This window comes from Carassius gibelio, chromosome B5 (assembly GCF_023724105.1).
Source record: "Carassius gibelio isolate Cgi1373 ecotype wild population from Czech Republic chromosome B5, carGib1.2-hapl.c, whole genome shotgun sequence".
Classification (NCBI taxonomy): Eukaryota; Metazoa; Chordata; class Actinopteri; order Cypriniformes; family Cyprinidae; genus Carassius; species Carassius gibelio.
In genome coordinates, this window is record NC_068400.1 from 33,253,945 (window position 1) to 33,279,087 (window position 25,143).

The following is a 25,143-nucleotide window of genomic DNA, read 5'->3' on the forward strand; positions in this document are numbered from 1 at the left end:
AGGCACTGGATCTTGCCCTAGTGATGCAATCAGCCTCACTGCCAAGCACAGATTAAACACTGACCGTGGTGTAGTGTGGAAAACCGGAAAGCTGGATTAAGCTTATCCGCTCATGCTTTGGTGTGTTGAGGTCTCCACACACTAATAGTGATGTAGGGGATAATGTACGGTCAGGTGTGATCATCTGGAAATGAGCTCTGGCAGGGGGATCAGGGGGATTATTTTGCAATAATGGCCAACTAATTACAAGCCAGGGGCATCATGCACTTTTGCTTTTAGTCCTGGCTCACTCGGTGACATTTCCAACCTATTTGTGTTTTCATTTGAATTCTGCCTCTTCACATTCAAATTGAAATTGCAATTTTGCGTTATCTATGCTGCCTCAGTTCAAATGTAAGTCAAATACAGGAAATGAATTAAAAGGCATGCTTATTTGGCAACCCTGTTTGCCACATTGTGCTCTTGATTGACTGAATGACTGAGAATCCCTGCACTTGACATGTGAAAATAGACAACAGGGGATAAATAGACAATTTGACTACAATTAAAAAATCCATGACTTAACTATTTCTCTTTTTACATTAATAATGACCATGCTGTACTAATTTGTGGAGTTGTATATGATTTTACATCATTATAATAAGACGAGGGAATTAATTAGTATAACATACTGAAGCTACGGTTTGAAAAATAAAATGAGGGAACAAATTGTGGCCTCAAATTAATATGTTGTTGGAAGAAATTTTCAATTTGTGGCCATGATATCTATTTTATTACTTGTTTTTGGCTTTATATGGCTCGTTTCTTGATCTCATTTCATGCGTGGTGCTTTGAACTTGACAGATCACTATGCATTTTCAATTTTGATGGCCATGACACTTTGCCACAAGCAAACATTTAAAAAGTGTTTGTGTATTTTCTGGTTGTCAAATGTTTGCTGCAAATATTTTTAGCATAACCCCAACCCCCCAGCACCCCCAGCACCCAAATGCCACTTGGTTTGATATTTTTATCTAATGCAATAAAATAAGTGTAGCATAAGTGTCCAGATACATTTTAGGGCCAATGTAGGTCAGTTTCATGGCTGCTTCTGTTGTAGTCAGAGTAGGATTAAACCAATCGAATGCAATGAGAGCTTAAGCAGCTGTCTGTTAAGTTCCTTCAGCTGACACTATCCTGACAGTTAAATGCACACAAAGCTGTGTTTGGAGACAAATACAGTACATTGAGTATCTCATTGACAGATTGACAGACACATTGATCTCTTAATGACCACTAGCCATCCAAGACCTGAGAGAGGAACACTGCCTACACTATTACACCTCCGCCATGTGCATGCATCTTGCTCATTGTGCAAGTGAACGGCAATAGAGATGTCTTGTTTTTCTCTGCTGTCACCCAAGGGTTCTTTGTCACTTGTTTAAGTACTCCGCAGTAAAGCTTTGTAAGACTCCAGCTCCTAGGGAGAGAAGCAGCAGTGCTGAATATGTTTTATCTGTAATCTTGCTGGCGGTTGGCTGATGAAGGCCAAAGTCTGTAGAAATCAGTTTGTAACCCAGTGTTAGAGACATTGATAAATCAAAATGTCTTGTGCTATCTTTTGATTAGCCATTTGCTCTGAACTTGAACTTGAGGTAACACACACATTTCCAAGAGGGCATTATGATGAGATTCACTAAACTTTAATATGAATACATTTTTCCAATAAAAAAAGATTCAATTTATCTTAGAGTGGCCCGAAAATACTGAAATCTGAATGTCACTGCATTAGATTAAATTTGATGATTTGTAACCTACTAATCTCAAACTGATTTTTAAAATCCACACAGGTCTCTCTAGTCGAATAGAGAGGTGATCTATTTATCACATTGAGAATGATTTGTTTACTTTTGGGGATCAGAAAGTGCCCCTGCATATTTTGTATTCAATTTTAACAATGTATCATGTTTAACCTAACAGACAAGTCTTTAGTTATAAATAATGTTTTTTATTGATTTTGTTATTTTGCTTTGAATTCATTTTGTATTAGGAATACAGAGGATTTACAGATGAACGCAATATGTAAGCTGGATTCTCACAATTCAAGTGGTCTACAATAACTGTGGAGATAAGTAACATAGACAGATGGAATTCAAGATGAACGAATAGTTCAAACTTATAAAAAAAGTGACTTCATTTTCCTTTCTCTTACTGACAGCCCAATAAGAACAGAGCCCATATTTCAGCTATTTTTTATTAAAGACGAGTGAATCTCTATGCTAAATTTCTAAGAAAATTCTCTAAAGTTCAGTTTTATTAGACACCGCTATTAATGAAAAATAAATAATAATTCACCTTACACAAATTATAATTTTAACCGTGAAGTCATGTCTTGGGTCTTCTGAATATTTAATAAATGGAATAAACTCAGAACTTTAATAATGCAGGCTTAATTTTTCTTTTTTATTCTCTGAGGAATGTAAAAGCCATAACCCAAGTGCTACATCAAATGTCAAGTAGCACTTCAGGAACTGACCTGCTATAAGTAAACACATCAGAGCCCTCCTTGAGCGAGGACAAATCATTTTTGCTTTTTTTTTTATCATGTGCAAGAAAATTATATTGATTTCAGAAGAAAATGTACTGCAGAACCACAGAGCAGACCCCACCACAGCATTGCTCTCAGCTGCTATAATCCTTGGGACTTTAATTAAAAGAGAATTTGCAATTAGTCTGGTCGGCAGTGACATTTTGGAGTTTGTTGTTTGCGGAGAAATGGCACAGTCATGACACCAAGACCATGGGGCGAGATTCACAGATCACTGCACTGTAAGGGTTTCAGATCAATTACTGTAAACACCAGGATGTCAAAAGGCTAATATAATATGAGGTGACATTAAGTCTTTTAATTGTGTGAATGACATGAAACAGCTCATTGATTTTTTTTCCCCCACCTTAATAATAGATAGAGACTACAAACGTACATTTTCCTTATATGTTTAGAGTGAATTATTATTAAAAGCTGTGTGCGAATTTACATTCATATTTATGGTCCTACATTTACAGGATCCACTCATCTCTAATAACATAATTTTAAATATTTTTGTGCGTAGTACTGTTATTACAAATCTTTCAAGCTCCAAAAAGAATAAAAAGTAATTCATATGACCCAACTGGTGCGTTCTTCATGATGAACAGAATGACATTTTTATAGACTAGATCAAATATTGCAACACAAACCTCAAAGTAGTGGCAAACATCTTTTCTCACTACACACGATTAAGCATGGTGATATTTGAGGTTTATGTAGCCATATTTTATAAAGATAATCTGTTCATTGGTTATTTTTTAATTTTTAATTGAGAGTGAATTTCATTCTGAATTGCATTTTGACCTGTTCAGTGATTGTTTTGCTGTAGAAGATGTTATACCAATAAACCACTCAAGCCTTTTGGAATCAATTCTGCATTCAATTTTGGAGCTTGAAAGTTTTTGAAAACTTTAGATTTTTCTGTATAGACAAAAATCACTGAAACTTTATGTACTGCTCAAAAAAATAAAGGGAACACTTTAAACAACACAATGTTACTCCAAAGTATTTAATAAGACTGTTTCATTCATTCAGATCTAGGATGTGTTGCTAAACTAACAACATTTTAAGAAAAGTTTAACATTACAAATAAAAAGCATTTTTTTTTTTTTTTTTTACCTGCATTTGTTGGAGAGATATTGCTTCATTCCTGAAAGCTGTTAAGTGACAGGGACAGTGAGAAAGGGGTCGACCGATTCTGATTTCACCTTTAATACTCCATCTCTCGCTGTGTCTGATTCTCTGCCTCTGCTGACACTGTTGTTAGACAGTGATGGTCAATGCCCCTTTGACCTTCACTATTTGGCTGCCTTAAATCTGTGGAAAAAAGGCAAGATAATACCCAGGCGTGATTGTATGTGGGTGTGGATGCATGTGTAATTACAACCTTGACAGTGGTGTCTGCCTCAGTTCTGTGCAGGCAGGGTTGATCTCCCAGGAGCCTCTAGGGCAGCTACAGGGCATGAGTGATGCGGGAGAGAGCGAAACCTTTCAGATGACTGACAGCTGTCATCCTGTACTGGATCAACCCCTTTCCCTCGTCTCACTTCTCTTCCGAATTTCAACAGAAAACAAAGTCCACCTGCTTATGAATTCAACTCATCATACATTTGACTATGATAGGAGAAATTCAATGCATTATGTGCATTATAATGCAATGTGTTTTTTTTTATTTTTATAAACAGACATTCAGTGATGTGGTTGCCATTTGCATCCATATTTGACATCACTAGACTACTGGATCCACTGCAAATTAGCTGGTAAAATGTTTTAAACTTCTCTATACATCAATCGAATTAAATTAATTATCAGGTTTGCAAACATGCCATTTACCCGGAGGGATTACAGATAACGCAGAGGAACAAACACAGACCCCTGAATGTTGTTTCTGATTACCATATTGCACTGAATGCCCTTCTGTGCCATAAAAAACCACACACACATAAAATCTCACACAGCCACAATCAAAGCCAATGTCAGCGATTTTGACAGCCTCATTATGGGCTGCACATTTGAACTCTTTTATTCTGTGCACGTCCACTATTGTGCTTTATTAAGATGCATTGTGGTTAATGTCCTTCTTGCTTAAAGTTGAACTCTAATTCATCTGTCCTCCTTTGCTTGTTGTATACTGGCAAAATGAACTTTACTGTAAACACGTTTTTATCCTTCAACAACCTGGATTGCTTTGTTCCAATATAAGATGTCGATCCAACTTTTCAAATTTCAAATTTAGTTTACTTTATGATTTTTACACAAATTTTCATGCAGTTCAAGTGCCCCTGTTTTTTCAGGCAAAAGGGAGACAGGCAGTTACTGAAACATTCTTACATTCCTGTTCTTTTTTTAAATTCACTTTTTATTCAAAATGACACAAACTGGTTATATGGTAAAAACAAAAAATAAATTAAGCAAAATAGAAGTGAACTCAAGTTTTTGCGTGGCTCTGTATGATATGTGAGTGTATCTATATGCAAATAGATTACGAGCTCTTTAAATTCTCCTCTTTTGAGTCAGTCTTGACTATAGCTCAAGATATCATACTTCAAGAAATCATACTCCATTAAATGTTATTATCCTTCAGATCACAATGCTGAGCTCTTCCATCATTATGTTTGTTCAGGTATCATATCAGTCTCTGCTGAGAGAGTTTAGTTTGAGTACTCTGAGGAAGAGCCCTAAAATCATAGGTCTACAGTACTGTATTCTAAAGCACATGAGCTGACACACATGCATCATAAGCCCTATTTGGATGGTAATTGTTTCTCAGGTGGACATATGTAAAAATAAATTGCATGGCTCAGTGATAAAACTCATGGATTCAAATTTATTCACAGTGTTGAAGCAAGTTCTGTGATACTTCAAACCCGTGAATGCTCTATATAATACCTATTTTAAAATTGTATTGCATACCTTTTTTCAGTAATAAATATGCATTCAAATTACAGTGAAGTGCAACAGTTACCCTACAGTGTTCATCAGTGGTCAAAAACCATAAAAATATTTAATTTTGAAATGATGTCTTCTTTATGTGGATTCGGACCCAATGACCTTGAATTCGGACGGCAATAAAATCACAGACTATACATTTACCCTGTAAATGCTAAAAATCTCTTATGTCCCCAATGAGAAACAATTACTGTGTGAATCAAGCTATACAGCAGAATACAACAGAACATTGTCCTGTTTTCAGATGAAAAAAAAAGACCACTTAATACCTACTATATCATGCAACCGACTAACAAGGTTTTGACACAAATTTGTGGTTAATCAATATTGTGTTTTTGCTTTTTGTCAGGTAATCCAGCGGAGGGAGGATGGGTCTGTGAATTTCTTCAGGGAGTGGGACTCCTACAGGGAAGGATTTGGTAAAATCACCGGAGAGTACTGGCTTGGTAAGTTGTGTGTTTGTGTTTGTGACAGAGAGGAAGTCTATGAGCATAAACTGTGATTTTTTTAAATTACCAATGTAAAATGCTGCCAACACCTGCGCACCCATCACCCAATCCTTTCCTATGTTTGTCTATATTCTTGTCTTGACAGACTTTTTATATATATATATATATATATATATATATATATATATATATATATATATATATATATATATATATATATAAAATTACATATATAAAAAATATTATTATTATTATTATTTTTTAATCCAGTTAATTTCTTTGAATTTAAATTATTTTATTTGTACTTTCTTGTATATTGCAATTATTTATTCTGTTTACTAACTCATTTTAAATTCAGGAAGTAATTTCCGAATGGTGCATCCTTCAGACCTTTTAGACCTGCAGAGAGTCATACAGTCAACAGTACACATCACAGAACTGTCAGGGTTCATTTTGCTAAAACAGCAGATTGCGCATCGTCCCTTTAATGCATTTATTTGTTGGTCCAACGTAGAAGCTGAAAATCAGTGAACTAGAGCGCTAAACATTCATCTCCACATGATCAGTGGATGTGCAGCAGAAACTTATTCCCTCTGCTTTTCTTTCACTCCATGTAGCAAGTGGGAATTAAATCAACAAGAAAGCCCAAATTGCCATGTTTACCATTTTTGCGAGCCAAAATGGCTTTTGACAGCCAAAGCGCTATAATCAAGCTCTTAACCTGCAGAGAGGTTTAAACTAAATCATTATTGTGTGTGTTGGTCTGCGTGAGTGTTTTTGTTCCTCTGCTCGCTTAATGAAATGAGCAGTGGCGACTGGCTTGTTGTTATTCTCTGCTGAGATACAGAGAGGGAGAGGATGTACAGGGAATTTAAAGGACATAACTCTCTTTCACACACACAGTGTGTGAGGTCATAAATTGGTGCAACGGATGCAGGATGACAGATGGATGTGGCATCAGTCAGGCCCATGGGAACATGGATGAAGATATAGTTGTTTCTAATACTGCCACCCCCTTCTCTGCTGGTGTGGCCAAGAGAGTCACTTGCGCTCCAGGGCATACTTATACATGGAAATAGATTCTCATTGTGTTAAGTAGATTATCATCAAAGAGACATACAGTTTGGTTTAGTCAAGTGGGATCTTACAGACCCTGTTTCTCTGCATAAAAGGCAGTCATTGTAGTTTCTATAGTGTCCTGTTCTGCTTATTCCCCACAGGCTGAGAGAGGGACAAGAGTAGCAAGCCATATTATAGTGTCCATAGTGGCCGTGTAAAGCTTCTCTCATTCATGGACATTGTTTACCCTTGAGATTTAGATAAAGCTTACATCATGTTCCTTTTAACCAGTCAAATTCCCTCATGACTCAAATTTTCTTCCTTATCCTTGACCCTCTGTGTCATTACATCCCCCGAAGGCTCATGGGAGTTATGGTGATGGTAGAGGCTGCTCTTGTTGGGTGAAATAGGGCTACTTTTATTATAGACATTGGTTGAATTTGGAAAAATAGAGATTCCCCTTCCATTTCAGTCTAGGGCTGCAATCTTTGCCAGAGTAGAAAACTGCTTGAGCTCAAAAGTACAGGTCTACCAATATTTTACAAGCTGACTTATACTGATTTACTGATTTTATTTTTGGCAGCATGCACTCCTTTAGGATTGGAATTAAATATCTACCACTTGTTGCTTAGCAGTACTTCCACTGCACTGATTTTATGCACTGTCTGATAAGAAGCAGGAGTCATAGACCTCCTTTAATGTAACTGCATTATGTTATCTGATTATCATTTATTAGATTTACTTCAAAAGTAGCAAACTTTTCAACCCTGAAGTTAAAGATTCTCAAGCGATAATCACAAAGCCAGGCGGCATTCTACACAAATAAGGATTGAAGTCATTCAGTTCTCTTTCATTTTTGTAGTTCTTCTGAGATGGTCAATAGAAATGTGGGAGAAAAAGATGACATGAAAGTGGTCATGTGTCAATTCAATGAAAAATATGAGTTTTTCTTTATTTTTCTATTTTATGGACCCAAGTGAGTCATAGAAAGAGCATAGAAAAAAAAGAAGATGCACATTGAGAAAGTATTTACTGGCATAATGTGCACACGCACAGAGTTTCACACATACGTTCAAACCATGACTGACAGTTAATGCATAATTGGCCAGTAGGAAGGTCATGTGTTGAAAAATCCTTTCATGTGGGAGATCAAGGCAAGAGCTTCTCACGGTTAAAGATGTACATTCTATAAATCAAGAAAGATTCTCCTCTTTATATTTTTTCTCAACCAGAATTCATGCTGTGATCTGTCAGTTATTACTGAAATGTCAAAGTGTGTGTGTGTGTGTGTGTGTGCTCTTGTTTTTGTGACATATCAGGACACAACTGTATAATGACATGGGTATGACACAGGTATGACAAGGAGAGGGTGGCTTATGAGGACATAACCCATGTCCCCATTTTTCAAAACGCTTATAAATCATACAGAATTAGTTTTTTTTTTTAGAAAATAAAAATGCACAAAGTTTCCTGTGAGGGTTAGGGTTAGGTGTAGGGTTGGTGTAGGGTAGGGAGCCTCAAATCTGGCCCGCGAGATCCACTTTCCTGCAGAGTTATCTCTAACCAGAATCAAACACACCTGAGTGTGCTAATCAATGTCTTCAGGATCATTTGAAAATCACAGGTAGGTGAGTTTGAACAAGGTTGGAGCTAAACTCTGCAGCGCATTGGACCTCCAGGACAAGATTTGAGGAACCCTGGTGTAGGGCCATAGAATGTACAGTTTGTACAGTATAAAAACCATTATGCCTATGGGATGTCCCCACTTTTCACAAAAACAAACGTGTGTGTGTGTGTGTGTATGTGTGTGCACGTGCGCACATGTGGGTGTGTGTGTGTTTAATAGCATGCATACATAAATAAGGGTCCCCTTTTCAGGATACTGTATTTAAAGGTAATTTTGTAAAATCCAAATAAGCTATACAATTCTTTATTAGATTAAACAAATATTGCACGTATACTTTTGAACAGGACTGAATCAGGGAATTTCAAAGGTTTTGATTCCATGGTCTGAAGGTCTGATCCGTGACTCAGAACTATGAAGACAGAAACAGAGAGGGAGTCCGGCATTGGCCATGACACAGGCCTAATTCAGACTTTCTTCCCCTGGAAGTATATGCTCCACCCACTGTGTCCTGGTGCTAATAAATAGATCCTTCTTGGTTACAAGAATCAAATTGAAACACTGCTTTTTGCACAGTTAAGGCGTTCTCTGTCATTGATAATGTTATCTAGGGACATTGTCTTATTCAATCCAAATCTGATTTAATAAGATAGGGGGAAAAACAGTGTTAAATGACTCACTGGGAGCTCATTCACACTTCAAATGGAAGATATGACAGAGGAGATGAGAGATCATTATCATGTCCTATTTAGACACATTCTCTTCCTTTTTTTTCTGTTTCACTCTGTGTTCTCTTTCTGTCTCTATCAGCAGTTTTTCTTATTTCTTTCCCTCATCTGGTTGTAAATCCTCACACTCCCCAATCAATTATAGCACTATGAATTATGGCTCCCTAACAAAGAGCATCCATTTTCTGTGTGGAGTCACGAGTGCCCCTTCATAATTCTGTCTCACACAGACACACACGAACCCGAGCACACCAACGCATGCACTTAATCCACCAACTCATGCTGACTATGGTTTTAATGTTGCTCAGAAATATGATGCACATAAAAAGTAAGAAGAGAATGAAGGGGAAGAGAGGGAGGATGTTGAGATGATAGATGTCTTAGTGAGTGAGCATTAGTGCATTAGTGTCAATCCAGTGTCACAGAGGTGAAAGTGAGCTTAAGCATACATGTGCTGTGTTTGGAAGTACCTCATTGAGACCTCAGAGTTATGAATACCGACCTAAGCTCTGTGGATGCACAGATGAAGTTGCATTTGTAGTTACTTGTACATCATCTCTGTCCATTTTAAATGCTTTTTTCCCCTTCAGATCCCCAACCTCTTCTCATTCTGCTGCTCTCTCTTTTTTCCTCTCTTTAATAGCCTCCATTAGTGTACTAATCATCTCTGTTAATCATCTTGTTTTGCTCTTGAATCACTCTCGGTGGAAATCAGCACATTTTTGTCATGTTTTCAGCACTGATTGTGGGAGAAAATCAGCACAATTCTGCAGAAAAGATTTAAATATGCTAAAATATGCTAAATGGAGCTTAGAGTACTACAATCTATCAGTAACCGAAAGCATTACTAAATTAGTCTGAATGTTATTTAAACAATATCAGTGAAAATGCATGTGAAACTGGAAAGAAAGTCATTTATTTTTGGATCGATGTGAGGAGTAAATTATGAATTTCTTTGTGAACTATCCCTTTAAGGCTGTGTTTTTGTCACCAGAAATGTATTCAAAACTCTTTGAAAATGCAATTGTATGGAGGAAAATTAAACCGTTTAATTTTATGACATACTCATGTTCATATTTTGTGTAAATGTGTTGAGATTTTAGTTGCTATTAAGCTGCAGTTCTACCTTTGATTCAGAAAATATGACCCCTGTGGTCTTACAGTATCTATCATCTTTTCGTTTGCTCATCTGTTGATATGGCTGGAGATAATTCACTGAGAAAAAGCCATAATGCTGAGTTTTTTTTTTTTTTTTTTCTGGAACTCATAAAACTGTAAACTATAATATTTTTATCTGTCCTCTGTAGCACTCTTTAACTTTCTCTTCAGGTTTTCATCATGGCAACGTCTTGAAACCACATTTTTAAGAAAAAAGAAACATGTCATGTAAGAGTATGTCTTATTTAGTTTGAGGGATTTCCATTTATAGTCAGAAACAAGGATAATGCCCTCGGTTGTTTTGAATAATGACTACTAGAGGTACATTGAAAATGTTTGGAAAGACAGATTATGTCTCAAATGGAACTCTCTACTTTTGCATACAGCTCTCCTGGTGAGTCATTTCTCTGGCTGTGCTCTCTGCTTTTGAACATCTACACACGTGTGACACGTACTATGTGTCAGGAAGTGAGTTAGAGACTATACAGTATAGCTGCTTTTCCCCTCAGGTGTCACTTTTTCTGAGCCGCTCTTTAAACTTAGGTTTTCCTTCTGTAACTGGATACTAGTACACAGTGAAAATATGTGATGAAATCTCATCCACACTGATCCGAGGTCTCTGGTGTAGCTCAGGGCATCCATCCCAATGTTTGCATCTAGTTTTGGTCTTCAGGACGTGAAAAAAAAAAAAGGAAAAAATTTAAATAGCTTAAAAATCCACATGTTGCATGTTGACTTATGTTGACACATTATTGAAAAGAAAAAATGCTACTATTGCAAATTAATGTTCAGTTATGTTAATTAAAGGTTTTTAAATTTCCCAAAATGTATAAAGACATTTTCCACCATTTTATTTTGTTCTCAAATTTTTATTCTTCATTCTACAAACTAGAATATTACTTTAATCAGCTTTTGGAAATCAGGTCAAGCCGAAGAATGGCCAGAGACATAACAACGGGTTAATATTCAGCTTGCATTTCCCAAAGTTCTCTAAAGCGGTCAATAAGAAAAGAGAATGATATTATTGCATATTTGTGAGTGTGCATGTGGATTATTTTTTTTCCTTTTTTTATCACAAACCTTTGAATCTTATCAGCACGTTGGTGTTTTTTCTGTGTGTGTCATCTTCAGTTGCGTTTGTGTGTGAGAGAGAGCTCACACAAATTGCGTTTCCCCCCCCAAGCTTCTCTCTTTGAAGTCTGTGGGAGATCCTTTCTGTTCGTCTCTGGTCTTGATGGGAGAGAGAGAAAGAATAGACAGGTGTTCAAAGACACCCCTCCACTTTCTGCCCTCTCCGCTGCCCTCCATCTCTCCATCGCACTGTTCATGCCTCCTGTTCATTCTTCTTCACCAAACACACACTTCACATTGCTTCCTGTGAGTTCTCTCTCCCCTTCCCCTCGTCTTTCTTTCCTTTTCTTTTGCTCAGTCAAATAGAGAGAAAAAGCATTATGAATATTTTAACTTGCAGAAATGTAACTGAAAGAGGACAGAAGGAGAAAAGGGTGGAATGTAATGATTCAAGTGCTGTGTATTTTTTCCTGTTGTAAAACCATGTGGATTTGGAAAAAATGGCTTGAGGGATATTTATAACCGCTCGATGCATTTCCCTCACAACACACTTTTCAAATCTAAGCAAATAAATCATTAATATTTGAACCTTTAACCATGGCAAAAAGAGAAGTATGGCTGTGCACAGTCTGGATGAATTGTTAATGAGCCAGACAATTGTATCACTCAGATTAGCTGCAAATTGAAGACATTAACACATTAATCAGAATCAAGATGTTGTCTTTTGTCTAGCTGGCAGAAGATAGAATATAGCACTATTATTTAAATGACTAACAATTGAACATGTTTATTATGCACATCTAAAATAAATGTTTCCTGTTTTAGAATGATATCAGTATTCGTTGAGTGTGTGTATAGAAACCTAGAGGAGCTTTGAAATTTTATGGATTGTTCTGACCCAATTCTTCCCTGCATAATTGCAGGAATATGTCATTTTTAGAGTGGTATGTATCACAGGTGTGCAGTGTGACTGCCGATGCCCGTGGGCTTTTTATTATACTGCTCTCTTAAATTTGTGCTCAACACACAATCCACTTTCTGCCTCAATATATCAGTGTCTATTTATGTTTACTGGCAAATAGGAACTGCCCGGACTTCATGGGTGTTGACTGCCCATATCACAATAGCAGGGCATCTGGCAGAAGGCACAGAATGTGTGCTGTAGAAGAACGAGCGTATATACGATCTATTATATGCACTTTCTCTCTCCCTTTCAAAATATGTGTGCGTAGGGGTTGGCTTAGCTGTGGGTTGGGGACTAATGTGTTCCCAGAACCTTCATCATGAACTCGGCTTTAGTTTTTAATAATCAAAGAAGAAACATTCACCTGAAGAAGCCATCCAGCAGCACACCTTGACTCACATTCACTCTCTCTTGTTAATTGAGCAATCGGTAACACTTTAGAATAAGGTTCCATTAGTTAATGTTATTTAACTACTTTCGTTAACATGAACTAAGCAAGAACAATCCTTCTACAGCATTTATAAGTCTTAGTTCATGTTAATTTCAGCATTTACGAATGCATTATTTAAATCAAAAGTTGTGCTTGTTAACATTAGTTAATGCACTGTGAATTACCATGAACTAACAATGAATAACTGTATTTTCATTAACTAACATTAACGAAGATGAATAAATACAGTAATAAATGTATTATTCATTGTTTGTTCATGTTAATTAATACATTAACTAACATTAACTAATGGAACCTTATTCTAAAGTGTTACCGAGCAATCAGTATGATAATTCAAGACAAAATGCAGCTTAGTGAAATTTCTTCACAATAATGCTTAATTGAAAATTCTGGCCCATCTGAGTTTTATACGCACAGACTTGCCTGTTTGGCCCTTTCTTTGGTATAGAGGAAGAAGGGCGTATAATACTCCCAGTGTTTAATTATTCCAAACGAGCCTCGGGGAAAATCTCAAGGGATTTAATTAAGACTGAATAAAAGTTATGTAAATTACATGTGAAAGTATCAGGTTTCTTTTCCTCTTTTTAAAAATAAATACTTTTTTTAATATTTTGAATGAAGCAAAAAGACACTCAGTTTTTTATGCACTCAAGAAGTTGCTGTTTCCCTCCTCATTTTCCATTGATTCTTCTTTTCTTTATCAATTTCCTTGTGTGGAAACTCATATGTTTGTAGTTATACTGCATCCTACATGTCAAATTAATTTTGATAATTCAACTCAGAGTTTATGTCTGAGGACGGATTTTGCAAGATTTTTTTTTTCTACCCCGTGTTTATGGGTCTGGTGCTGGAAATGTGAATAAAAACAACAAAATAAGAAAAGTTTGAATCTCCCTTAAGACCTGGTTGTTTTCCATGCAGCTTTAATGCATAGTAGCAATGTATGAATTTTTAAAGTATGCATTTGCTCTGCATAATAATAATGTTTTTTTTTGTTTTTGTTTTTTGCATAATTTTATATGCAAGCCACAGAAAGTGAAAATAAACCACACATTCATGCTAGACATAGAAAAAATAGTTTTTTGTGATTCATATTGGCTGTTTAACACATTACAAATAATTAAAATAATAATGCAGATTTTGTTTCTGCTCACGGAGGCTATGGTAGTTTTTTTTGTTGTTGTTGTTTTTTTGGTGGTGTTTTATGCTCATGTTATTTGCCTGTTGCATTCTGAGTTTCTGAGATGGTATACTGTTTCTGAAATTTCCAACACCCCCACGCTAATGGAGGTGGGGTGTAGATTAATGTAAACGTGTCACGACGCCCGTGCGTATCCCCTAAACACAACAACGATGAAATGAAGAAGTGTAGGTAATCTAGGTGTGAGATTAGCCCCAATGGTCAGATTATTCTAGACAATGAAATAATGATTAGCTGCAGTTCCGAGTCAAGGATCATGTTTGCAATACAAAAGAACCATTCTATTCCTATAACCAGTCCTATATGGGAAGTGTAAATGGCTCATAGTCTGAAAACTTTAGCATGATTTGGAAAGAAATTTCAGCTTTACCTTTATTTTATTGGTGTTCATTTATTGTATACCCTTTACATTTGCTTACTGAAAGAACAACAACAGCAACAGCAGGAGCAGTATGCTGTAACATTTATTTGAAACACATGTATTTATACTTGCTACCTTATATCTTTACTCTTTCCTTTCATTCTTTTCATGGCTTTGGAAAACTTGTCTTGGATGTTTCTCTGTCACTTTTGCATAACTTTGGGTCATCGACACCAAACTTTGTTGCAATTTCTTTTCTAGGAATTAAATAGGGATGCACGATAATATCGGCACAACATCGGTATCGGCCGATAAAAGCTTAAAATGACCATTATCGGTATCGGCCGATATGAATATTTCTGCCGATGAGCCAAACCGATATTCTCCAAGTGAAATAATTGACCTGTTTTTCAGATGTGAATGTCTGTCTACATTTGTAAAATAATAAATTTATGGTAGAATCAGTACAGAAGAGATACATGGATTTCTCTTCAGTAAAATTAAAGTTTAAATATATCAGTATATATTTGTAAATATATCAGTATATATTTGTATATATATCGATATCGGTATCGGCATCGGCCAAAATTATTTAGAAAATATCGGCATATCGAATATCGGCCAAAATCCAATATCGTGCATCCCTAGAATTAAATGCTTTCTTAGAATCTTCCACGAGTCGTAAAGGAGCGGATATATTTGTGCAAGCTCAGCTATTCAACACTCCAATGTATTCAGAAGATGTTCTCCTGTCAGACCAGAAATGAACCAGGAAAAACAAAATTACACGTCAAAGGAGGTGGAGTTTCTGAACACACCGATTGCGTAACCACCAATGACTAACAGAAGTTCAAAGGTGGTTAGGAGCCAAACCTAACTACCCCAGAAAGTTTGCTTTGGTCAGCTGTTTCGAACTGACGAAACAAACATTTAAAACGAACTTCATTTTGGCCTGATTTTGGTCAAGGTGACATATCAGTTCATTCTTCGGTTTCAATGGAAGTAAATCAGGGCTAATATTGAGATTGTCCTCTATCTGTGTGTTCCAGAAAGCTAACAGATACAATAGGTGCCTAATCACAGAAATATGGATACCAAATGTTTTGACTAGTAACTTTATTACATATTTTACAAATTAATGCATTGAAAAGATCTGAAGTGAAACAAAATATATAGACATCTCTCATTCGAATAGGAGAGCAGAAAGAGTAATGAGTTAACATTGAATAACTGAGCTAATTTTCACAAAGGCAACACTAAAAATACTTGTATTTCAATTGGTTTATGCAATGATCATTGTCCATAAAGTCCATATACATTATTATTTAAATAAATTAATTAAATTGTACTAAAGGATCAACAATAACAAAATCTGATAATTACGTATTTTATGCTCAAAATAAAGAAAAATTATCAATCAATCAATTTAACAAAGGTGTGTGTATTGGCAGTATAGACCTGATAATACTTAATAGTACTTAAAAAGTGCTATTAAACAGATATTTCTCTCTAAACTATTCACATCCCTAATTCATACTTTACACTCATAATCCAATTATACTTCCTATGACTAAAAATAATCTTGAAATGAATTCTCTGTTTCTCTCGTCAGGGTTGAAACAAATCCATGCTCTCTCTATCCAAGGAAACTACGAACTGCGCATAGATCTTGAAGATTTCGAGAACAGCACAGCTTTCGCACAGTATGGTGTCTTTGGAGTTGGACTGTTCTCTGTTGATCCTGAGGATGATGGTTACCCTCTCACCATTGCTGATTACACCGGAACTGCAGGTACATACACACATTTACATATTTACAGACCATGGATCGATATCTTCAATATTGTGTAATTAGTATGCCCTATTTAAATCATGCTAACTTCGAAAGACCTGGTATGCAAATCAGTTAGCGTTATTACATCTTTGTCAACAATAATAAGTGCTTATTCATACAGATAATTGGTCCATTTTAGTGCTCGGTGGCATAGACAGAATAATCATGGCACTTAATTCACTCTTTGTCACTTCTCAGCCGCAAACAAAACATAGCTCTATCACACATCCTCTGTGTCAGGGTTTGCAAGGAGGAACTCAAGTGCAGACAGGGAATCACAAAACAAGGGGTTTATTTACAAAAAGGGGGAAAAACAAAAACCCACGAGGGGGAAAACAACGGCTATGTCAGAAACAAAACAACTTAACAGGACAGGATTGACATGAAAAAACAAACTCTTAAACACTAACTACAAACAAACACTCACGTTAATACAAAGACTTCTCAAAGGGGGTTACAAGGGTAAACTTCTCACAAGACTGACCAGTAGGAATACATATGTGAAACAATGAACCGACGCAAGACAGAGCACACTAGGAGATCTAAATAGGGGGAACAATCAAGACACGACAGGTGGCACAGATGGGACAATCAAGACACGACTAGGTTAACAAGGGGGGCGGGGCAAGGGAACGAGACAACACAAGCACATGGCCCAAAGACAAGGCCATGCGCTTGTACACAAAACACGGGTCTGTCATGATCCTGCCTCAAGACTAGGAAAAAAATCAAGGACACGAGGGCAGAATCATGACAGAACCCCTCCCTTAAGGAGCGGCTTCCAGACGCTCCTCAAGGGAACATCAAACACGGGACACGACTGACATGACAGACTGGGACACAGACACAAACCAACAAGACATGACGAACAACAACAAGGGCAAACATGAATACACAACGGCAGGGTTGGGGTGACAAATCAAAAAAAACAAACAGGGAAGGGGAGGGGGCGGGACCACAAAGTTCATGGGGGACAGACCAGGGCGGGTGGGAGGGGTAGGAATCTTAGGAGGACAGGAAGAAGGCTGACGACGGGGGGTACGGGCAGGTCTGGGTGGTGAGGGGCGGGGAGGGGTCTCGGGACAACTGACAGGGGACATGACAGGAGCAGACAAGGGACGCGGGGCAACACTTACGGGACGCGGGGCAAGACTTACGGGATGCGGGGAGACGACATCTACTGGACACGGGGGGACAACATCTACTGGACACGGGGGGACCACAGGACACGGGGGGACCACAGGACACGGGGGGACATTAACGGGACACGGGGCCACATCAACGGGACACATGACTACATCAGCAGGACGCGGGGCCACATCAGCAGGACGCGGGGCCACATCAACAGGACACGGGGCCACATCAACAGGACACGGGGCCACATCAACAGGACATGGGGAGACAACGGCTGGACACTTGGGACTTCTGGGGACAGGGTCAGGGGACAAGACAGGACTGACGGGGATTTCTAAAATTTGGACAAGACGGGACAAATAATCAGAAAAGGCTTTAGCAGCTAGGACAATAGGCATCTCCTTATGAGATGAGACCGACTGTACAAGAGTCTTTGCTGCAGAGTCGGCCGCGGCTCTCTCCTCCGCTCTCACGACTGCCGACTTGAATACGGCTTTCTTCTTTGCCGCCTCGGGCACGCCAGCGCTCACCGCTGCTGGCTCGGGCACGTTCACCGCCGCTGGCTCGGGCACGCCCACCGCTGCTGGCTCGGGCACGCCAGCGCTCTCCGCTGCTGGCTCGGGCACGCTCACCGCTGCTGGCTCGGGCACGCCAGCGCTCTTCGCTGCTGGCTCGGGCACGCTCACCGCTGCTGGCTCGGGCATGCCAACGCTCACCGCTGCTGGCTCGGGCATGCCAGCGCTCACCGCTGCTGGCACGGGAGGAGACAGGGTCACAGGACCGGCAGGCCCCTTCTTCCTCCTCTTCCTCCTCGGGCGCGGTGCAGAGGCTACAGCTGGGTCAGAGGCGGGTTGGGGGAGTTTGGTCTCGGGCAGGGCAGCCTCGGACGCCGAAGACTCTGAAGCTGACTCCCATGAAAGCCGTCTCCCTCGCTTGTTGGGGAGACTTAAGGTAGTGGGAGGTACCTCAGGATCTTGGGAGGGACCTAACTGATCCCCCAGGGTTGCCACGGCCAGGACACGACCCTCCGGGATCGCCGGCAGCTGGGTAGGTGGGGACCTCTGGGGCTCCTCCTCTCGCCCGCTCGCTCCGGAACGACCTCCCCTGGTCCCCCGGAACACCACAAGGCGAGAGCCCTCAAAACAATCTCGCTGGCTGGCTGATGCCATCCAGCATTGCCTCCTGTCTGCTGAGTTCCTTCGGGGTCGGTTCATTCTGTCAGGGTTTGCAAGGAGGAACTCAAGTGCAGACAGGGAATCACAAAACAAGGGGTTTATTTACAAAAAGGGGGAAAAACAAAAACCCACGAGGGGGAAAACAACGGCTATGTCAGAAACAAAACAACTTAACAGGACAGGATTGACATGAAAAAACAAACTCTTAAACACTAACTACAAACAAACACTCACGTTAATACAAAGACTTCTCAAAGGGGGTTACAAGGGTAAACTTCTCACAAGACTGACCAGTAGGAATACATATGTGAAACAATGAACCGACGCAAGACAGAGCACACTAGGAGATCTAAATAGGGGGAACAATCAAGACACGACAGGTGGCACAGATGGGACAATCAAGACACGACTAGGTTAACAAGGGGGGCGGGGCAAGGGAACGAGACAACACAAGCACATGGCCCAAAGACAAGGCCATGCGCTTGTACACAAAACACGGGTCTGTCATGATCCTGCCTCAAGACTAGGAAAAAAATCAAGGACACGAGGGCAGAATCATGACACTCTGCAAATCACCACACAAAAGACAAACACTAAGGCTGGGTATTAATACACATTCCCTTATTTAATTTGATTCCGATTCACAAGCTCTAAATTTGATTCAGATTTGATTTTCTTTTTTTAAGTGCTCATTAGAAAGTACCGGGTGATTTGAATGATTTCTAGAGTCAGTATGATACGGACTATACTTGGTCATGTTGAATGTTTTTGCATGCAATCTGCAAGGGATTATACACTATCAAGACATTCCTTATCATTATTTTGTGGTACACTATATTTTTATTGGATCATATTGAAAACAGACTGCAAACTTATTCACATCTTAATATATTTTTCTAATGCTGCAATTAAAGAAAAGTTCTTAGAATCTTAACAATCATTATCAGGATTATTTATAAATCTGATATTATCACCCAGTCCTCGCAAACTTACACACACCCACACAAAATGCTTCCCAGTCGATTACTACCATTGACGTAAGACAAATGTCAAGAACAGACACAAACGGAATTGGAAAGCTCCTCAGAGTCCTGTAAGAAACAAGAGAGAAGTGAGATAAACAGAAATAGAAAGAGCATTCTGAGGTCAGGTGCAGAGGAAAACACACAAATACACCATGAAGAGAGCGTGAAGGAGAGAGGTGAGAGATCTCCTGTCTGTACAGCAGGTATACCCAGGCTTGAATTGGATCGTGTCTGTAGCGCTGGTGTCAGGTGAGCAGGTGGTCTCTGCTGGGCAGCGTCTCTGTGCCCTTGAGCTGCTGGATTCCTGTTTGCTGCCTGACAGGTCTCCCCTAATCACAGCGCTGAGAATATTATTGTGATCATTTGCATTGAATTTTGACAGACAGTTGTGCTCTGGGCTGGCCTGGTGGGGCTTAATACTTCTCAAAATACAGACAGCGTCAAGGTGACTCCTTATTCACACCAGCATGTGAGCACAAATAAGCCCACTCATAAGTCTGTGCACATATGATATGTTTTATGCAGGTTACACATTTATACCAAGCATTTTTAGAAAGTCACATGTGATATTACCACATCACCTGCAGGCTTTCTGAGATAATAGTATCCCCTTGACAAATGAAAAGTGATTCCCAAGAGCATGTGACCGAATCTGAGAGTTTGCAAGGACATGTCTGGATATAACACTCTTAATGCAGAAATGTCAACAGCAGCAATACAAGTATTTTCTGTGGGCTCTGTGTGACCCTAGTGTGACTAATGGCTTATTCCCATAGCTGCGGACAAAATCTGTCAAGCTTGAATGACGCGCGCTTCTGCTGGGAAATTGAACACTGGTCTGGGATCTGTTTCTCTGCGTATTGTCTTTGACGTTATTGAGTTAAACTGACTGTGGATCAGAAGATTGGAGATCTTCAAGGTCATGGGCTGTTAGAGAAGAGGATTGGAGGTTTAGAGCTTTCGTTCTGGAAATGTTATCCTTTTCTGTGAATCGTCCCTTAGCGGTTTAGAAATACCACCTGACATTTAGAACTATTGTACTCATTCTGGTACACTTTCTTTTTCTTCCTGTCTCTCTCCATCTCCATGGAACACTTTGTTCAAGCTCTTGCTTGGATTTTATTCTCTGTTCATGTTGAGCTGATAGGAACAGTTTATAGGGCAACAGACACATCACCACCTGCCCTCCTGCCAAGAAATCCAGTGAAGTGGACAGCAGGCAGGATGGCTTTCCAAATCCCCTTTTCAGCCACAGAAATGGTGAAGGTTTGTTTCTGTTGGCCCACCACACCCAGTGTTTGATGCCAACAGATAAGACGGATGCTATAAGACACTTCTTGAGGGAAGTATACATGTCACTGACTCACAAGTTGACTCTCGCCCCACAGAATTCTGAAAGAATTTTGCATCTCGAAATACTTGCCTGAAACAATGGCTGTAATAAAAAGAAGCTTACTTCTCTTTACTTCTCAAAATAATAGAAAGCAGGACATACAGCACATGCCATTATCATTCAGAGATACGTGCATGGTTATCTACTGATGTACCAATTTAGTTCATTTGAATCCATTTACTAAAATGGAAATGAATGCATGCATGGGTGATGCCTCAACCATTTTATGGAATGTTTAACTTTTGATTTCAGAATACGCAGTAAATAGGTTGAATATTTTGGAAATGGATTAGAAAGACTCTATCTATCTATCTATCTATCTATCTATCTATCTATCTATCTATCTATCTATCTATCTATGTTTGTCTGTTTCTATTTATTAGCTCCTCTTACAGCATACTTCATTTCATTAATATTTTGAACTTCTGTTGTAACTTTATGGAGATTCTCCACATCATTGTTGCCTTCAACTGCCTACAGCTGCACAAGTGAAAAACTGAAAAGTATTAGTGAAATTTGTCTTACTTCGGGTCAGTAAGAATTTTTTGATTTATTTTTTATTCAAGGACATATTAAGTAATCAAAAGTTTCACAGTTTTACAGTTTGCTGTATTTTGGTCAAATATATGCAATAATAAATGGTATGCCTTTACAATGTCAAGCTTGTCTATTGGTATAAAATTGTATCTTACACATGGAAGTATCTAAAGTAGTTGCCTTTATATGAATGTAGTACTCATGTGTACTATGTGTGCACTTCAATGTCATCAGTCAATAAAGTATTCGTTAATTTGCAGGTTCTAGACAGCATGGAGTGTGTAACTTAACACGTACAGTAACACATAACTTAACACATTTCAGCTAATTATGGAGTAGCACCTACACGCGTTTGCACACAAGTTCATTAAAGATGATCTTCAAAAAGGACATAGTAAGACTGATGAAATCATACAATGCAGAGTGAGTCATCGATGCAAAATGTTGAGGTCTTATGGAAGTGTGAGGGAAGGAGACAGGAGCAAAGCATTTGTTTGTGTGATTGAAAATCATCTGTGATGATTTTCACAGCGTTATTTCTAGAATCACACAAATCAGCTCTGTTGCAACTTGAACACTCATTAACATTTAGAAGTTTGGGGTTGGTAAAATTTGTAAAACATTTTGAAAAAAGTCTCTTACCAAGGCTGAATTTATTTGATCAGACATACAGTAAAAACAGTAATACTGTGAAATATTACAGTTAAAACATTTAAATTTAATTAAAAAAAAATATATATATATATATATCAACATATTGAAGTAATCTTGCTGAAACAGAGTATTCATCTCTCTCAAAAGAAAAACATTTTACAAAATTTTAACAATAATTTAATTATCTTTCTGCTGTTTTCCCTTTATTTTTTGTGTGCACCTGTACACAGGAGATTCATTGCTTAAGCACAATGGAATGAAGTTCACCACAAAAGACAGAGACAACGATCACTCGGAGAACAACTGTGCTTCGTTCTACCACGGCGCCTGGTGGTACCGCAACTGCCACACATCCAACCTGAACGGCCAGTACCTGCGCGGACAGCACACCTCTTACGCCGATGGGATTGAATGGTCGTCCTGGACCGGTTGGCAGTACTCGCTAAAATTCACAGAAATGAAAATTCGGCCAACGCGTGAAGAGCGAGAAAGCAAGTAACCACACAAAAAGAAAAATGTAAATGTAAGGAAATAAAAAAATGTAAAAGACTTTAATATTGGACTTATGGTGTGGAAAACAACAAGGACAGTGGTTGTTGCTAATCTTACAAAGAGCTTTCTGTTGTCCTGTTTATTCATTTGGAAGAAAAGCCACACTGTTGTGTGGCCGTGCTGTAAGTCCTACCCTCCATATGACAATCTCTATATCATCAGGCCTTGAAGTTTCTTCACACCCCAGCTGTCAGATCTGAGCTCACTCCTGCACTGACTCAATACTGTGAGTCACACTTCGATTCTGAGAAAGGAAAAAAAAAAATGACACTGAATCAAGGATCCTATTATCTTGCCACCGGTTAAGGAATGAATTAATGAAGAACAATGTGCGACAATGAAATGTTGGAATGGTTTCTTCTGTCAGCAAAGCCCGTTTCCGTTCTCCCTCTTATTGTTTAACACGCAGTTAATATGCTAAACACACATGCCAAGGCCAAATCTCCACTAAGTCTTCATATTTGAAGAAGGCTAGTACAAAAGAAGAAAGTGTGGAAGATGGGAGGGAAATGAGAGAGAGGGGCGGTCTAGGAGGAGAGCAGTGCAAAGGTTTCTGTGGGAGTTTGTCTCTCATCTGTCTGACAGGCCATTAGTGAGCATATTGGCCACTTTGTCTGATCGCCATTGCCAAGTGATCATAAGCCAGGTTCTTCATCTCGCACATTCGCAGATGGTGGCTGGTTATGTGTGTGTGTGAGCGAGATAAAAGGAAAATGCGATATTGTCTCGTCTCCTTCCCGAGTTGCGTTTCTGCCTCAGCACAAGGTTGAGTGTTCTCGAGGAATCTCTTTATCGGCCCGACAAGCTTGCTCGAGTGTGTTTACTTAGCACTCATACACACATTTGTTCATGCACAAATTTGCCATGTTGCAATGCTAATTTAAATGAGCCGCCCTGTCCTCTTTTTTTTTTTGTGCAGACTTTTACATGTATATCAGCTCATTCACTGCCGTCTCTCTCTCCAGCTCACTTTCTAAAGGTCAGACATCTCGAATGTGAATGTTGTGCTTCTTTCACCTCATGCTCAAGCAGCTTCCTTCATCTCTCGCCCTTTCTTTTTTTCCCCTCATGGTCTTCTTCTCATTTGTTCTCCCTTCACTCTTTGGGTTTGTTTTCTTTGGTCCCCTGTAGAAGTGGAAAAGGTCAACATGTCATTTAGTACAATTACGCTGCCCATTGTTCTCCTCTTTGCTCTTTTGCTCTTTGCTCTGACTTTTTCCTTTTCTCTCACTTCTGTTCGGCTCTGTTTTGTAATTCATCTCTCTCTCAACCTAACTGTGTTGCTTTTTTGCTTTTTTGTACGTTGCTTCAATTATGTAATTTTGAATTCAAGATGGAGAGATTGACATATTTAACACGATTAACGAACTAACAAAACTCTCTTGTTCTTTTTTTTTATGTAATGTATAAAGATGAGCAGTTTTCATACTGACTAGTGAATGAACTTGTGCAATTATAAACCCTGATTCATTCATCTTGGATTTTGCAGTTTTGAGTTTTACTTTATAAATGTAACAAGAGCTTTAAGATACGTGTAGATTTCATGTACAGTGTGTATGTTTTAGAGACTTTTAGCGCATGTGAAATGTTTTCTTATGGGAAATTGACAAAAGCACACAGGCAAAGCTATAGAAAAGATCCCTCGATGTGTCCTGATATTGCCTGCAGTCATGTGACTGGTATGGAATGGACTCTTGTTTTAAATTCTGGTCTGTCAGGAGGGGAGTTGAAATCCATTAAACGTACTACAACAAATAATGAGCACATTAATCGAGAAAATTTGTTGGAAGACGACTGTAAAAAGGAACATTACAGGATGTTGTCAAGACTCTTAAATGGACACAAGTGAGTGCTCATCCTTGTCTCTGGAGTCGCCTCTTAGTTTGCACCACTTTAACTACAAAGTTGCCTCTGTCAGTTTGTGTCTTTGTAGTGTATTTTCTATTGTACTTTTTTTTTTTCTCTTGTTCTCTCAGCTCTGATTTTCCCCCCTCCTCACATTCTGTGGAATTACATCACAATCGGTCCCTTTTCTCTGTCACCATTTGCTACAAAGTTAACTGCCTGTTCAGCAGTCAATGACGTTTCTCTAGTGCATTGCCGTGGTAATGATCCCCTGGACAAAAGCTAACAGGCTGAACAAAGAATGAAGGAAAGAGATATGAAATGATGTAACTATGTCAAGAAAGGACAAAAAAGAGTGCACATTATAATGGGACAAATACAATTTAAATTCCTTTGTAATTAAGGGTCTC

The 25,143-nt window shown here is 38.7% G+C and overlaps 1 protein-coding gene across 1 annotated transcript in view; it reads left to right on the forward strand.

Moving 5' to 3' along the window:
* LOC127957029 (fibrinogen C domain-containing protein 1-like) overlaps positions 1-24,367 on the forward strand; it is a 65,590-nt gene extending 41,223 nt beyond the window's left edge. Inside the window, exons 5-7 of the mRNA XM_052555362.1 lie at positions 5,868-5,964; positions 16,197-16,376; positions 22,567-24,367. Of these exons, the coding sequence (XP_052411322.1) occupies positions 5,868-5,964; positions 16,197-16,376; positions 22,567-22,835 (546 nt within the window). The 3' untranslated portion in view covers positions 22,836-24,367. The remainder of the gene's footprint in view (positions 1-5,867; positions 5,965-16,196; positions 16,377-22,566) is intronic.
* The last annotated feature ends 776 nt before the right edge of the window (positions 24,368-25,143 follow it).